The following is an 18,170-nucleotide window of genomic DNA, read 5'->3' as shown; positions in this document are numbered from 1 at the left end:
TATTTTCAGTCACGGACCTTGCCAAGGTGAGGTGGCTTGTTATACAGATATTTGTACTGTAAGTGCAACCACAATAGAAGGTATCTGTGGAGAGGTCATACAAACATGTGGTTCCTGAAGAGTGGCAGCAGCCTTTTCAGTAGTTGCAGGGGTAACACTCTGCATGATTGACTGTCATAGCCTTGTAACTTCAGCCAACATGGCCTTGCTGTCCTGGTACTGAAATGGCAGAAATCAAGGGAAAATTACAGCCATTATTTTGCAGAAGGGCATGCTGGTTTCCCATATGGTTAAATGGTGATGGCATCCTCTTGGGTAAAATTGCCCCCTTCAGATCTCCGGACAAGGACAACTCAGGAGCAAGCTTTCATTATGAAAAACAAAACTGGCCTTCTGCATGTTGTAACATAAATATTAGATCTTGTAATTGGGTAGGTAGGATAGAAAATTTAAAAGAGATGAATGGATAGGTTGAAGTTAGATATAGTGGTAATAAGTGAAGTATAGTGGCAGAATGAACAGGACTTCTGGTCAAATGAGTACAAGGTTATAAATACAAAATCAAATAGTGGTAACACAGTAGTAGATCTAATAATAAATAAGAAAATAGGAATGTGGGTAAACTACTATGAACAGCATGGTGAGTGCATTATCATAGCTATGATAGGCATGAAGCAAACACCCATCACAGTAGTAAAGCTGATATACTAACTACACTTGCAGATGATGAAGAGATTCAAAGAAAATATGAGGAAATAAAAGCAATTCTTCAAATTGTTAAGGGAGAGAAATATTTATTCTGATGGGGGACTGGAATTTGATAGTGGGGAAGGGAGGCTAAGGAAAAGTAGTAGTAGATTATGGACCATGGGAAAGGAATGAAAAAGGAAGCTGGCTGGTACAATTTAACATAGACCAAAATTTTATCATTGCTAACAATTGGTTAAGAAACATGAAAGAAGCTTGTTTACGTGAAAGACACCTGGTAAACCTCTGAAGTTTCAGATTGATTATACAAAGGTGAAACAGAGATGTTGGAACCAGATTTTAAACTAAGCCATTTCCAGGAGCAGATGTTGCCTCTGACTGTAATTTACTTGGAATACAGTAAAAGATGAATGGATAGCATTGAGAGATGGTATAGTGAAGGCAGCAGAGGATCAAAGCCTTGTAGAAATCCTTATATGTCTCAGGAGATTTTGAACTTAATTGCAGCAAATGAAGCTGGCAAAAGGGAGTACAGATATTTAAGAAAATGAAATTGGCAGAACATGCAAAATGGTTAAGAAGGAAAAGCTAGAGGACAAATGCAAGGTTATAGAAACATGTATAACAAGGGGAAAGGTAGATACCACCTGCAGGAATTCAAGGGGCCTTTGGAGAAAACAGAAGCATCCTTATGAATATCAAGAAATCAGACAGAAAACCAGTATTAAGCAAAGAAGGGAAAGCTGAAAGGTGGAAGGAATATATAGAGGGCTAAACAAGGGAAGTAAAATTAGAGCAATATTATAGAAAGCGAGTAAGAAGATAATGGAGATAAGATGGGAGATATGAGAAAATCAAACAATGGAAAATCCAGGATGGAATGTAACAATATTATGAAAAGGAAAATGTGTGTCTTTGTGTGTGTGTGTGTGTGTGTGTGTGTGTGTGTGTGTGTGTCATCTATTTTTGATGAAGGCCTTATGGGCTGAAAGCTTTATTTGTGACAGTCTTTTTGTGGTGCCTATCTGAAACTCAGCATCTCCACTGTAAGGTGAGTCACGACTTTCCTTTTTCCTGTGAGAAAAAAGTGACAGGGTATTAAAAGACATAAGTTGAAACAAGACCCCTGAGGTCCCTGAATTTATTCAGTCTGTAAATTGAGCAGGCAGTGAAGAAAATCAAAGAAAAATTTGGAAAAGAAATTAAAGATCAGGGAGAAGAAATAAAAAGTTTGAGGTTTGCTGATGACATTGCAAGTCTTCAGAGATAGCAAGGACTTTGTAGAGAGTTCAACAGTACAGACAGAGTCTTGAAAGGGATTTAGAAAATGAACACCAACAAAAGTAAAACAAAGATAATGCAGTGTAGTCTTATTAAATCAGGTGATGCTGAGGAAAGCAGGCCAGGAAGTGAGACACCAAAAGTAGTAGATGAGTTTTGCTATTTGGGTGTTAAAACAAGTGACGATGGCTGAAGTAGATAGGATATTAAATGTAGACTAGGAATGCCAAGAAAAGTTTTTCTGAAGAAGAGAAATGTGTTAACATCAAATATAAATTTAAATGTTAGCAAGTCTTTTTTGAAGTTGTTTGTGAGGAGTGTAGTCTTACATGAAAATGAACACGGGTGATTAGCTGTTCAGAAAAGAAGAGAATAGAAACTTTTGAAACATGGTGCTACCGAGGAATTCTGAAGATTAGGTGTGTATAGCACGTAACTAATGAGAAATTATTGAACAGAGTTTGTGAGAAAAGAAATTTGTGGCATAACTTGACCAGAAGAAGGGATTGGGTGATAGGGCATATTTTGAGACATCACAGAATCATCAATTTTAATGTTAAAGGTAAGTGTTGATGGGAGGAGGATAAAAATTGTGAAGGGAGACCAAGAAATGAATACAGTAAGCTGGTTCAAAGAAATGTCAGTTGCAGTAGTTATTCAGAGATGATGGGGCTTGCATAGGATAGAGTAGCATAGAGTGCTGTTCAGACCAGTCTTTGGGCTGAAGACCACAACAGCAACTATTTTTCATAGCCTTGTGAACACACCTGTTGCCAAATTTGCCCAATACATCATTTTATCAATATAATGCCAGCTTCCTCTTTGCAGAGACCAAATCCATCACATGGTGAACTATTTGTCAGATGATTTTCATTGTATACCAACTGACATGTATTCATGCTCAGCTTTGCATGTCAACATGGTGGTCTTTAAGCAGTCGTTGAGTGTGAATGGATACAGACTTTGTGTGGATAACACCAATAACAAGCAGTATGCAGTCAAACAGCTTTTTCTGCAACACAGTAGCAATGACCTTACTACCTGCTTCACCACAACTAATTTCATTTCTTACTTGCAACACCAGAACTTGGACTCCTGTAAGACGACATATAATTTTCCATATTTTCAAATTTGTTTGTTGAAAGCATTTGGGGTCCTGCTACGTCTCAGTTGATCTGGGAGTTTTATGTGGCTTTCATAATAAATCCTGATCTGTCTCATTCCAATCTCTCTAGGATAGCCTGCATTGCTTATCGAGATGTGTGTATGTGTGTGTGTTTAATGGATTTAGAACATTCAATGGCAAGATCATTAGTGACTTCTCATTGAGGTCATCATGGATGCACCCACACACGTGTTGTACAATTATAATGTCATCTATTCAAAATCTGGCATCACGAGTGAAGAGACATGACACAACCATCAGTATGGTGGTAGCACATGAAGCAACCAGTGGTAGAACTGTGTCCATGGGTGAAAACCTGTTCTGTTTAGTACTGCTAACCTTTACAGATGTCATGTGTATAATGCATAGTGATTTGAAGCACATCACACAGTGACATGATTTTTGTGGCCCACTTGACATGTAAGTGTTGCACATATATTATAATACACATTTCTCTGTGACAGCATTTGTACAAGACAGTTCAAACACAATGCACATGCCCAGGTAATATAAAGTCCATTTCTCACATGTATTGATGCATCCTGTTGATGTGCATCCTGTTGATGATTACTACCTGTGTAGAGCATGCGTCCCGACCATACATGAACAACATTTTGCCTGAGTCTTAATTTTCCTCTTAATCGCTTAAGGCTTCCTGTACTCTACAGGGTGATGTTACATAGTAAGACAAGTTTGTGTGTGTGTGTGTGTGTGTGTGTGTGTGTGTGTGTGTGTGTGTGTGTGTGTGTGCGCACGCGCAAAATGTATGAAAATGTATTTTTACATTCAGAACACATGTTTGCCACATTCTGGACATTCTGGTACTTCACTGAATGTAGTATAAGTGTAAATTATGTCAGAAACTGTAACAACATTTTGTGATTATAAGTCTTATTATAATGGCTTACAGTGGTATTGTGAATTTTGTCTGCTGTTAAACTGAATATTTTCTTCATTTAATGTTTTGAGTTAGACAAAATTAACCATGATTTTTAAGCTATAAAATATATTCTTTTTTCAGATTTCAAACATCGCTTCTGAGAACAAAGAATTTATGGTAAACCGTGTTGGTGACAGTTTGTACTTCCAGTCGAACCGATATGGTTTCTGGGTTACATGGGATGAGCAAGCATCAGTGAAAATTGGGGTATGTAGTTTTTTATTATTTAAAAGTTTGCTCCAATAAAATAAATACACAAGCTTAGCATCATTATTAGGTGACAAAATAAGTACTCTTGCTGCACTTGAACAGAATTACTCATTTTTGTTGACAATTTTTTATAGTAACAGTTGAAAAACAAGTATTCCACACCAAGAAATCAGAATAAAATATTGAGTAAATAAGACAGTACAATAATGTGGCAAGCAACATGTGGTGCATTCCCAATACTTCTTTCTCAGTAAAATGCAGGAACTCAGTGTAACATTAATACTTAGATACAATACCTCTTCAAACCACCTATGCCTATTCATTAGCTTTACACAACTTCATTACATCTCATAAATGCCTTCTTTGGTTCATATTATGTAAATTTGGTAGTCAGAAGAATTTTACACAGCTAGTGATGCTCTTCAAACCAGGTTTTATATTCAACAATAAGAATAGGGTAGATTACTATTCACCACATAGAGAAAGTATTTAGATAGGCTCTCAGACAAAAAACTCCTTCTGAATTAGAAAACATATACATATGAATATAATAGAGGGAAACATTCCACGTGGGAAAAATATATCTAAAAAGAAAGATGATGAGACTTACCAAATAAAAGCGCTGGCAGGTCGATAGACACACAAACAAACACAAACATACATACAAAATTCTAGCTTTCGCAACCAACGGTTGCCTCATCAGGAAAGAGGGAAGGAGAGGGAAAGACGAAAGGATGTGGGTTTTAAGGGAGAGGGTAAGGAGTCATTCCAATCCTGGGAGCGGAAAGACTTACTTTAGGGGGAAAAAAGGACAGGTATACACTCGCACACACACACATATCCATCCGCATATACACAGACACAAGCAGACATTTGTAAAGGCAAAGAGTTGAAAACAAATAAAATAAGTATTTTGTGTTTTGTTATGTTTTGCAGAGGAATGCACTTGATATATCATCAAAAGTGAATACACTTCAGTATTGGAAAGTTATTTTAATGCATTAGTTGGTTTTATTGATGAGGTCGTGCCAGTTTTGTACAGTGAGTCCACAGACTCTTGAAACAAGAACCTGATTCAATTTTTAGGTTTGCCTACTTCTCAGTGCTGATGTGTGCAACTGTTTGTACCACAACTAAAATAGCCACTAGTAAGAGCAGATATCTTAAATGGGCCAATGAAATACAAGGGGTATCTGAGGAAAGTAGCAAAATATGGATTGGGGTGGCATTTGTCACTGGTACAGTCATCACCTGCATAGATTCCAAATACAAGAGGTACTATGGAATGGAAGCAACAGCTTCCCCATATGATCTCAATATGAAGTACCCTACCAGTCTACATAGGCAATGACATTACATACAGACTAGATCCAGTATTTAATAAATTGGAATTTTTTCCATGCAACTCCAAAAAGAAATTTTCGTAGGTAGCAATTTGTCAAGGCATCCTAAAGACTCCACAGAACAACTGCTATGTCATTACATCTTTTTACAGCTTATCCTTCATTCAAATATTACACTGTGGTTTGTAATACCACCTGTTAAGGTCATGTCTTACAACTTCAACTCAGTAGTGAACACACCCCATAATGTAAAATCATCTGATAAGAGAAGCACTTACTAAAATGAAATTAAAAGCAAATGATAGTAGGAACAAATCATCATAAAAGTAGCAGGGAACTGACAGTCATATTTTCGGAACAAACTTGACAGTTCTGAATGAATGGCTACATGCTAGGTCTTTGCAGATTATCAAACAGCAAATTGACTTACATGACACTATTTATACTGTCTTGCTTTGGTAGAAAGTGGACATTTTGTGTTATTGGACATATAGTCAAAGATTTCTGTGGTGACATATGGGAACACCTTTTGAATGTGCCAATAGCTTCTGTGATAAATAACAAAAGATTTTTTCTCCCTTTCGGTGTGTCCTCTGATCCAGATGGCATTCCCCTTAAAAGTCTCATGTTTTATTTTCCCTTACCCAGTGTCCAAAAACTAGTGAATCTTTTCAACTTTTCATCCACTGTATGTGGAATATGCTTTTGTTGTGGTAGATGTAGGACTAGTGTCTACTGTCTGTCAGTGAGATGCAGAAGGATGCAGTTTTTTCTCAATATTTATCTGAGTGCTGTTATAATTACTAAAACTTCACTGTTGTGTCACTGTAAAATAGAACATTAAGATATTTATACTGATTTATTTATATCTTGTTAAATAATGGGGGATTAAAATAACAACAAATGTGTATTTCAGTAAAGATTATTTCAATTTGATTTCATTTATTTTTAAACCAGGTGACAGGAAAATTAATGGGTGCCGTAGATGGTCTTTGTGGTTTCTTTAATGGCATCCCAGGAGATGATAAACGAACTCCCAGTGGTACACAGGCACTGACTTTTGAAAGTTTTGGTGACAGCTGGATGTTGGGAGACAACCCTGAAGCTTGCAAGCAATTGGCATGCCCTGCAGATATTCAGAATGTGGCATTCCGTCTGTGCAACAAAGTCAAGTATGAACAACCAACAATTACTTATTTCTCATTTTTATTTTAGTTGATTTTGTATGTCATTCATGTTAATAGACTTCAGTGACTGAAAATTATGCTGCATAAATAGAAGTTCTTTTCAACAAATCAGCCATGGAGAACTATGCTATTAGATTAGATTAGATTTACTTTTATTCCAATTGATCTGTAGTGAGGAGGTCCTCCAGGATGTGGAACATGTCAGAAAAACAACAATACACGACAAATATTTACAACTAAAACAAGTAAGCTAATGTACCATTCCACAGGTCCCAAGTGGAATGATCATCATTTTTTAATGAACACTAAGAGTCATTTTACAAATACTAATGCACTGAATTTAAAATAAAAAAGTTTTTTATTTATTTATAAGGTAATAAACATGTAATACAACTACTGTAATACTTACTTACAATGAACACATTACTGCACTGAAATGGTGCAGAAGTAAGATTATACTTACACACACACACACACACACACACACACACACACACACACACACACATACACACACAAATTTTCAATGAACACATTACTGCACTGAAATTGTGCAGAAGTTATGTTGTACTTATATACAAATCAGTTGGTTTTACTAAGAAATTCATCAATGGAGTAGAAGGAGTTGGCCACCAATAAATCCTTTAGGCTTCTCTTAAACTGAATTTCATGGGTTGTTAAGCTTTTTATGGCTGCTGGCAAGTTATTGAAAATGTGTGTTCCTGAATAATGCACACCTTTTTGTACAAGACTAAGTGACTTTAAATCCTTGTGAAGATTATTCTTATTTCTAGTATTGATTCCATGAATTGAGCTGTTGGTTTGAAAAAGTGATATATTTTTAATGACAAATTTCATTAAGGAATAAATATATTGGGAAGCAGTAGTTAGTATCCCTAGTTCACACCACATATAACTCTTACTGCACATTTTTGTGCCCGGTAAACTTTAGCTTGGCTTAATGAATTACCCCAAAAAATAATCCCATATGACATTATGGAATGAAAGTAAGCATAGTATGCCAACTTTTTCATTTTTATATCCCCTATGTCTGACAAAATTCGCATTGCAAACAGAGATTTGTTAAGACGCTTCAGCAGTTCTGTGGTGTGCTCCTCCCAGTTGAATTTATTATCAAGCTGTAATCCCAAGAATTTAACACTGTCCACTTCTTCTATCTTCTTGTCATCATATATTAGACATATACTCTTGGGACACCCCTTACAAGTTCTAAACTGCATGTAGTGTGTTTTTTCAAAGTTTAGTGACAAAGAATTGGCTAGGAACCAGTGATTAATGTCCACAAATATTTTATTGGCTGATCTTTCTAAGACTACACTTGATTTGCTATTTATTGCAATGTTTGTATCATTGGCAAACAAAACAAACTTGGCATCTGGTAATGTTACTGATGAAAGGTCATTGATATACACAAGAAAAAGTAAGGGCCCCAAAATGGAACCTTGTGGGACCCCACATGTAATTAGTTCCCAGTTGGATGATGCCTGATAGCTTGATACATGTCTCTTTCCTAATAACACCCTTTGTTTCCTGCCAGAGATATAAGATTTGAACCATTTTGCAGCATTTCCCGTTACACTATAGTATTCTAGTTTACTTAAAAGGATATTGTGATTTACACAGTCAAATGCCTTTGACAGATCACAAAATATACCAGTTGCCTGCAATTTTTTGTCTAATGAATTAAGCACATTTTCACTGTAAGTGTAGATAGCCTTCTCAATATCAGAACCTTTTAGAAATCCAAACTGTGACTTTGACAGTATGTTATTTGAGATAAGATGGTTATAAAGACGACTGTACATTACTTTTTCGAAAATTTTTGAGAATGCTGGCAACAGTGAAATTGGACGGAAATTTGATGTTATTTCTTTATCTCCCTTCTTAAACAGTGGCTTAACTTCAGCATATTTCAGCCACTCAGGAAATATTCCACTGATAAACGACTGGTTACACAGATAGTTTAATATGTTACTTAGCTCAGAATCACATTCTTTAATTAACTTTGTTGATATTTCATCATACCCACTAGATGTCTATCAGAATAGACATAAAAATTAACTTAGATTTCTTTTTACAGCTCAGAAATTGACCCAAATAAAAACTTTAAATTTTTAATATTATTTGAAATAACATGCCACTATTTTTCAAGTTTGTAATCATGCTCGAAAAAGCATATCTTATCAAAAATTAGAGTGCAAATACTCATCCACCATCACAATTCAGGTGTAAAAGTCGTAATTATGTTCAAAACTCCAATTCAGTAAATGTATTAACTTTTGAGCTGTTAACACATGCAGAACATTGAAATTCAAAGCATATTTAGAGTTTGGTGTGGTGATGTTTGTTTATGATACTGGCAAATGTATGATCTGAATAGTTACTTTGAAAGTGGCTTCATTTAATAGGAAGATGCTGGTTGACAGGATTACAGACACTGAATTGTGAATTTAGTACACAAGGCTGCAGTTCAAATTCATAGTCATAAAAACTGCTAAGTTACACTGACTGAAACTGAGTGCAGATTGGAATATCAGACTCAGTTCACTGTAAAAAATTACTTGTTATTGGCTCCAGTATCACCAAGTATTGGCAGTGCTGATGTCAAGCTAATAATTTTCTGAATTGAAAGACCAACACCCAGACATTTTTGAAAAAACATTTGCTATATTTCAGTCTCCTGAATGCACCTGTTACCTCACAAGAATTATTGCATGAGTGAATACAAAGGTCCGCACTGATTCTCATGGGGTTTGAGGGGGGTGGGGGGGGGAGAACAGTTTCAGTGCTTGTTTGTCCACCCTTACAAAATATTTACATTATCAGTGACCTGTGTTTTAAATATTACTAAGTGGATATTCCAGCATGGTAACTGCACACAACAAATTAGCAAAAGCAATCATTTACAATTAGTTGAATGATAGATGCTGGATAAGCACACATAATAAATCACAAAATTATATTTTGAGGCTTTGCTCATTTTCTAGTCATAAATAAAAAAAATAAAAAAAACATAACTCTCTCTTTCACACACATACACACACATCCATTGGGGAATGACTGTTTATGAGTGGTTGTGTGAAGAGATTATTGTGGATGGAGACAAAAGAATAGGAGTAACTGGGAGTTGTGAATATATTGATGACAAGGAGAGAGCAGGAAAAGGCACAAGGACAGGGGATAACAGGTGGCTACTAGAGGAGGTGGCAAAATGAAGGATAAATATGGTAACAGTCGCAACATGGGGTGAATGGAGCATGATCTACAATGAGAGAGAGGGTTGGCGAGATGAAGTATAGTTATGGTAATAACTGCAATGTGATGGTGAATGGAACATGAACTATAATGAGAGAGAAAGTTAAAAATTAAAAGGGGGGAAAGGAGGGATACATGTTGAGAAAGGGAAGGAATAGAGAGTAAGCTCAAATGAGAGGGACAGTTGAGGAAGGTAGATAGCAGCTATTAGGTTAGAGGAATTATGAGAATGGAGGACATGTTGGGGAGACAGTTTCTACATGTACAGAGGAGCTTATGCTGGAAGGATGGGAAATCAAATTACTCAGGGCTCTAGTACCACAGTAAAATTAAATTTATGAGGAGTGAAAATGTTAGCATTATATTGTGCAGTTAAAAATTAATGCAAAGGCTATTTTAAGGATGAATGCACTTCTTAATATGTAAAACAAAATATAAATTGGCTCAAAAACTAACTCGAAAATAAAAGTGTTGTCATCAATAAAGTCCAGATGTATATAACCATAATAAAATTTTTAACTCTCAGTGGTAGTCTGTGTGGTAGTAATCCACATTCCTTTATTAATCTAAGTGGAAGCCCTGCAGTAGCAGAATAATTTGTAATAATAAAAAAGTTGCTTCTGACTTCACTCAAACTTCACATTACAAGAAATGGTGAGGAACACTGTCAGAGCTTACACTATGAAACCTACATGGTTATCTGGGGAAAAGAACTACCTCCTCTCAATGCAGGTTCCATTGCATCCGGTATGAACATAAGAATCAAGTTTTATCATTTTTATAGTTACATATGGACATTGTGATGCTTAGAAACTGAATGATATTATCGAGGTAAATTTTCTTTATAATACATTGCAGTCACTTCTTCGATACACTGGCCAAAAGATTAAATTGGATTTTCTTTATTGTCAGAAGTGTATAGCATAGTTGCTATACAAAATTTTAAAAAGAAGATTGATTTTTCTGTGTAATATTTGGTGATAAAATTAGTATGGAAAAATTGGTAGATTTTTCTCAGTATTGTGTGCTACTCTGACATCATACCAGCATTTCTGCAGATGTTTTAAACATTTTCAGTATACATACCAGACTGTTTAGTCTGTAGTAATTTTTTGTAGCCAGTAATAAAAACTAATTTCAAGAAAATTGTGGCTCATTCAACTATGAGACATGCAATGAGAAGTTCTTTCACTTAAGAGTAGTGATCTGATTGGAATTTTTTAACTATTTGTGTCTATTTTATTTAATTTCATATTCAGCTAAATTGATAAGTGTTATTTCTGTTGTGAAGATACATAATGAAAAATTTACTCTGTTTATGTGCTCTAATTTCTTGTATCTTACCTTTGTGGCATGTTGGTGGGAATAGAATTGTTTGGCATTCGGCTTCAAATGCCAGTTCTCTAAGTTTTCTCAGTAGTATTCCGTGAAAAGAATGTCACCTTCCCTCCAGGGATAATCATTTGAGTTCCCAAAGCACCTCCATAACACAAGTTTTTAGGACCTACTGGTAATGAATCTAGCAGCCAGTTTTTAGGATCTACTGGTAATGAATCTAGCAGCCTGCCTCCTCTAAATTGCTTTGATGTCTTCCTTTAATCTGGCCTGATACAGATCCCAAACACTTGAGCAGTACTCAAGAATAGGTTGCACCAGTGTCCTATATACAGTTTATAGATGAACCACATTTTCCTAAAATTCTCCCAATAAACTGAAGTTAGCTATTTGCTTGCATACCACAGTCATCACATGGTTGTTCCATTTCATATTGCTTTGCAATCTTATGGCCAGATATTTAAATGACTTGATTGTGTCAAGCAGTACACTACATATGCTCTATCCAAACATTACAGGTTTGTTTTTCCTACTCACCTACATCAGCTTACATTTTCCCACATTTACAGCTAGCTGCCATTCATCACATCAACTGGAAATTTTGTCAAAGTATCTTGTACCTTCCTGCAATCCTAAACTTTGACACCTTACTGTACACCGCAGCATCATCAGCAAACAACTGCAAATTGCTGCCCACCCTGTCCTCCAAATCATTTATGTATATAGAGAACAACAGCAGTCCTATCGCATTTCCCTGTGTCACTCTTGATGATAACCTCGTCTCTGAGGAACACTCGCTGTTGAGGAAAACATACTGGGTTCTATTGTTTAATAAGTATTTGAGCCACTCACATCTGTGAATTTATTCCATATGCTCATACCTTCATTAACAGAATTGCCTGCAATTGGGCACCATATCAAATGCTTTCCGCAATATGGAGTCATCCTGTTGACCTTCATCCATAGTTCGTAGCATATCACCTGAGAAAAGAGCAAGCTGAGTTTTGCACAAGTGGTACTTTCTAAAACCATGCCAGTTCATGAACATAAGCTTCTCAGTCTCAAGGAAATTTATTATATTCAAACTGAGACTATGTCCAACGATTCTTCACCAAACTGAAGTAATAATTTTGCAGCTCCATTCTTTTTCCCTACTTACGTACAGGAGTCTTGTGTGTTTTTTTCCAGTCACTTGGGACTTTGCAATGGGTGAGGGATTTGCAATAATTGCAAGCTAGGTAAGAGACCAATGCCGTAGAGTATAATTTGTAAAACAAACTGGAATTCCATCTGAACCATCATGATTGCTAATCCCTGTTTCTATACTGACGTTGTTGATAAAGTCCAGCCTATTTGTAGCTACAAGGCTTAAGATTTTTTCCATTGTATATGGGTTGCCAAACTAGCTGCTCAAAACAGTTTTCCAAAAATATGTTTAAAAATTTTTCAGAAAATGTATTCAAAAATGATGTAAAAATACTTTATTGGATGAATAAAATTAATAAATAATGAAAATACCAATACTCAGTGTCTCAAGGAAAGTATGGAAAACAAGCCTGATGGTATCTGTCAAAAGAGATAACTTGTTTATCATAATCAGCTGCACTTGGTTCTAATAATAAATGCTCAGAGCGTATACGTATTGTTCACATTATTCTGCAGTCTGTGACTTACATTCATTTTTTGTGTTGGTTGTGTAATAAAAGATAATTTTTCAATGAGAGCAACATGGGAAGTCATCAGTAAATGATTTATCCTACAAATGCAGAAGAAATCTTTCCTCATTTTGGTCTTTTTGAATCATTAACATTATGCAGAGCTTTTTTTTCTCTTTCTTTTTCAAGGGATCCTCCATTATCTCAGTGTGCATCTGTAGAGAAACTCAATCATTTTGTGTCTGACTGCTTGGAAAGCATGTGCACCTGCTTACAATCCTCAGTTTCTGACCCAAATGGCTGCCACTGCAAAATTTTGGAGACGTTTGTGAGCCAGTGCCATTTGCAGAACAGCAGCTTGGATCTCACTGGTTGGAGAATCCAAAATGATTGTCGTAAGTAAATCCTATTATTATTATTATTATTATTATTATTATTATTATTATGTTCTGTCAAGCATCAAAGGAGAATTTAGTTAATGGTATATTTGTTTTGTTAGCACTATCGAATAATTCACTAAAATTTTTCATGATGTCCTGTTTTATGACAATATGCTGCAGCTCCTGCTGCAGCAGAGACTGAGATTAGATTCAGTTTGCTACACAGGTATAAAGTGGGAAAAAAAACTTTAGAGGAAAACAAAGTGACAATCAGTATCTTTATGTCCCCCAAAGCCCTGTAAAATCATAACATTAATATTTATTATTATTATTATTAATATTGTTATTATGCCCCTCCCTTTGTGATTCTTGGGAAAACTTGTATCAGTAATTAACGCTGCAGTTCTTAACACTGTCACAGTTCTAGAGACGCTAAGAACTTGTGCAACAGAAATTAATCTTTTACCAGGCAGGAAATCAAACTGTCAGCCTCTGAAGCTGAGTGTCAGTGCAGCTGACTTCCATCTGGAGGGCCTGGGTCTGATTCCCAGTACTGCCAGGGATTTTTCCTTCGTGGGAGGACTGGAACAGGGTGCACTTAGTCACATGGTGGCAGTGAAAGAACTTTTTGCCTGAGTAGTAGCGGCTCCAGGTCACAAAAATTGACAGTGGCAGCAGCGGCTATGTGTGTACCCAGTGCCCCTCCATAAAGCATCCAATGATGCCACTGTCAGAGGATGGCATGGCAGTCAGATGGTACCAATGAGCCTGCCATCGTCTGTGGATAATGTTTACTTTTACAGGTTTGTGGGAGAATGGAAGAAAGACAGATGCCCAGGGAATGACTCTAAATCCAAACACTCAATTTGAACGTTCAAAAGAAAGTAGGAACAATGTAGTCAAAAGCTTCATGTATTTATGCAACTTTGTTTCTTCAGATAGTATCATTTATTGAGAAGCCACAACACAATGCAAGCAGTGTCCAAATTCTGTCAATCTGTTTGTCAGTTTCTGTAGAACAGAACTTTCTCATTAATTATAAAACATATTTTAACCCAGTTTTTCGATACGGTTCATAAAAGTTACATGGAGTGCACCAATAGCAGACATTTATAGGCACCAATAGCAGACATTTCTAGGCAATCGGAATGACATTTGTCTAGTCGATCCCCAAAGGTTGAAATAAAAAATGAGGATGTATTGATAGCAACTTGTTTTGGAAAGGTGCCAGATAAATGTAAAAGATTATATGTAAATTGAAAGTGGAGAGAGGAAGAAAGGAAAGGAAAGGGTGGGATCACTGCTCTTAGCTGCATCAGGTATCAGTGGCGTCGAGTGCAAATATGTACCGGAGCGGGCTTCGAAGCCAGGATCTCCTGCTTACTAGGCAAGCGTGTTAACCACTGCGCCATCTGTGACACAGCATTACCACAACTGCACGGACTATCTCGGCATGCTTCACAGCTGATCCACATTCCCATCAAGTGCCGCCTGTCTGCAGCCCCTGTCCATTTCCTCCATATTCGCTCTCTGAGATTCCCACAGGAGGTCAGACATATTTGGGCATCTGCATGAAAGAAGGTGAATGCAAAGCCCAGCTAGGCCAATCAAATTTTGGGAATGTGTGGTCTTTGTTCTTTTGGACATGTCTGAAAGAACAGACACTATGCATTCATCACACCGAATAAAACACATCATTGTTCCCGATCTTTAACTTCATAACACACCATTATCAGTATTCATCCTGAAATAGGGACTTTATTGGTACCTGTGGAAATAATTTATGGAGTGGTAAGTGTTATACTTTAGTTTTGTTAAGAACCTGAAATTGGCTTTAATGTATTGGTATCTTTCCTTCACAGCCGCCTCATGCGCACCTCCATTGCAGCATCTGGAGTGTTATCGCCATGAATGTGAACCTACATGTCATACACTTCGAGAGCCTTGCCCCATCACAAGTGAGATTTGTTTCTCTGGCTGCTTCTGTCCAGATGGCATGGTTCGTCGTGGAGACACATGTGTCCTGCCAACAGAGTGTAGAGATTGTAAGTGATACTGCCTCCTTTCATTCTTTGTGTCATCCCTTTTTGAAAGTTTTAATTTTTGACATAAAATTTGCACATCCTTTATTTTTGATTGTTTGTGTATATTTGAGTGAATCCTCCTCTAGAAAATAAATTGTTTTTTGGTTTAATCAGTAAAATTTCACAAAGCAAATACCTATTGAGGCATTCTCTGGAACAACAACTAATTGAAATATATTGGTATCGAGATACAAGTATCAAACTTTTTAAATAAAACAATGGAAAATCAAATTAAAAGGAAAGTAGTTGTCACCATATAGCGGAGATGCTGAGTCACATATAGTGACAACAAAAAGACTGTCACAAATAAAACTTTCGGCTAGGAAAGCCATCTTCAAAAATAGATCACACACACACACACACCCATACACACACACACACACACATATGCATGCATGCAAACGCAACTCGTACACACATGACTGCAGTCTCAGGCAAATGAAGAATGTGGCTCTAGTTGTCTGAAACTTTTTAAATAGTTTTTTATTGATTTCAAACTCTCATACATGAACAAAATTTCAGTCAAATATATTGTGACTTCAGAATACATGACATGATAGTTTAAAAACAAAGATTCCATGACTTACCAAACGGGAAAGCGCTGGTAGATAGGCACAATAAAAAAACACACAAACACACACACAAAATTTCAAGCTTTCGCAACCCACGGTTGCTTCCTCAGGAAAGAGGGAAGGAGAGGGAAAGGTGAAAGGATGTGGGTTTCAAGGGAGAGGGTAAGGAGTCATTCCAATCCCGGGAGCGGCAAGACTTACCTTAGGGGGGAAAAAGGACAGGTATACACTCGTGCACACACACACACACATATCCGTCCACACATATACAGACACGAGCAGACATATTTAAAGGCAAAGAGTTTGGGCAGAGATGTCAGTCGAGGCAGAAGTGCAGAGGCACTTGCATGTCTGGATGAGTAGACATTAATGACAATTGAGAGCCATCTGAAATGAATTTGAAATTGTCACACTGCCTACATACTTCTGTACAGTCATCACTTAATGCTCACAGCTTTACTCTGTATTCCTGCACCAGTGAGAATGAGACTATGAGGAATCAAGACCCAAGATACTGTCATCTCGTGCACACCCAGACATATCATATTCCCTCACATGTGTGGAAGAACAGATATTAATGATGACTGACAGCCATTCAAAATTAATTCAAAATAAATTTGGTGCATGTGAATCTCTTGGCATCAACTGAATTAGGTATAGATATACTCCCTATTAGTGACATATGAAAACCGTAGTACAGTACTAAATTAGACAACAAGCTTAGTACCTTTTCTCTATGCCTTTATCACCTAGAATGAAGTTGATAAAGACATAGATAAAAGGCACAGCCATTCCATACGTCCTCTCACTACCGCCTACTGCAGTCCTGTCACAGGCATCTCTTGTCCCATCAAAGACAGGGCCACCTGTGAAAGCAGTAATTTGGTCTACCAACTTGGCTGCAAACACTGCTGCCCTTCTACAAAACCATGACCACTAACAAGCTGTCTGTCCATATGAATGGCCACCAGCACACTGTGGCCGATGGACAGCTCGACCATCCAGTTGCCATGCTTGCCATATGACACACTGTTCTTGACTTCCACGACTGCTTTACAGCATGTGCCATCTGATTCTCTCCACCAGCACCAGCTTTTCTGAACTGTTCAAGTTGTAACTTCTAACACACCTCACTGTGTCACTGTTGAATAATTATTAGAAACAAAAATGTTTTTTCGAAACCTCGCATTTGTGCATCTACAGTGTTTACATCAGAATCAAAAATGGCTTTGAGTGCTACGGGACTTAACTTCTGAGGACATCAGTCCCCTAGAACTTAGAACTACTTAAACCTAAGGACATCACACGCATCCATGCCTGAGGCAGGATTCGAATCTGTGACCGTAGCGGTTCCAGACTGTAGTGCCTAGAACCGCTCAGCCACTTCAGCCAACTACATCAGAATCAATTTTCTTCAGCTTCAGTAAGTCTAAAGATGAGGGGAGAAGCGTTAGCACATTATTTGCAGTAGTAATGGTGAAAATAGTTATTTTAACTTATCTTTCTTCTCAGTGTCCATTGTAATAGTTTGCTATTGTTGGCGCAGCATTCTTGAGGCATGTGATTCTCTTACATGGATGCTAGAGGATTTTGGACATTTTAATCTAATACATTAAAGACAATAATAAAACATTTCAGGCATTTGTCTTCACTTTTTAATATTTTTATTCCATGTCTGGAAATACTTTGACCCCCAACTACCTTACTAAACAAAAACAAAGATTTTACATATCAAAGTAACTCTGTAACTTGCATGTCAACAGTCTTTTCTTATGTCATTTTGGTAATTCATAATTAACAAATCAATTGTCAATAACTTAGGATGAAATTACAATTTTCAATTAAATCAGAAATACGAACAGTAATTGAGCTATTTGAAAAATAATTACATTAATAACAGTTGTGTTAGATCTGTCGTGTGAATATAAAACTTTCATATTTGAATATAGTCCACCCACGCTAGCTGAGTGGTCAGCATGACAGACTGTCAATCCTAAGGGCCCGGGTTCGATTCCCGGCTGGTTCGGAGATTTT

At 36.8% G+C, this 18,170-nt stretch overlaps 1 protein-coding gene across 1 annotated transcript in view; it reads left to right on the top strand.

Annotated features, from left to right (window-relative positions):
- LOC126175921 (hemocytin) overlaps positions 1 to 18,170 on the top strand; it is a 486,280-nt gene that overhangs the window by 370,663 nt on the left and 97,447 nt on the right. The window contains exons 55-58 of the mRNA XM_049922991.1: positions 4,176 to 4,301; positions 6,605 to 6,819; positions 13,290 to 13,495; positions 15,343 to 15,525. Of these exons, the coding sequence (XP_049778948.1) occupies positions 4,176 to 4,301; positions 6,605 to 6,819; positions 13,290 to 13,495; positions 15,343 to 15,525 (730 nt within the window). The remainder of the gene's footprint in view (positions 1 to 4,175; positions 4,302 to 6,604; positions 6,820 to 13,289; positions 13,496 to 15,342; positions 15,526 to 18,170) is intronic.

The sequence above is a fragment of the Schistocerca cancellata genome, chromosome 3 (genome assembly GCF_023864275.1).
Source record: "Schistocerca cancellata isolate TAMUIC-IGC-003103 chromosome 3, iqSchCanc2.1, whole genome shotgun sequence".
NCBI lineage: Eukaryota > Metazoa > Arthropoda > Insecta > Orthoptera > Acrididae > Schistocerca > Schistocerca cancellata.
This window is presented reverse-complemented; position numbering and strand designations above follow the sequence as displayed.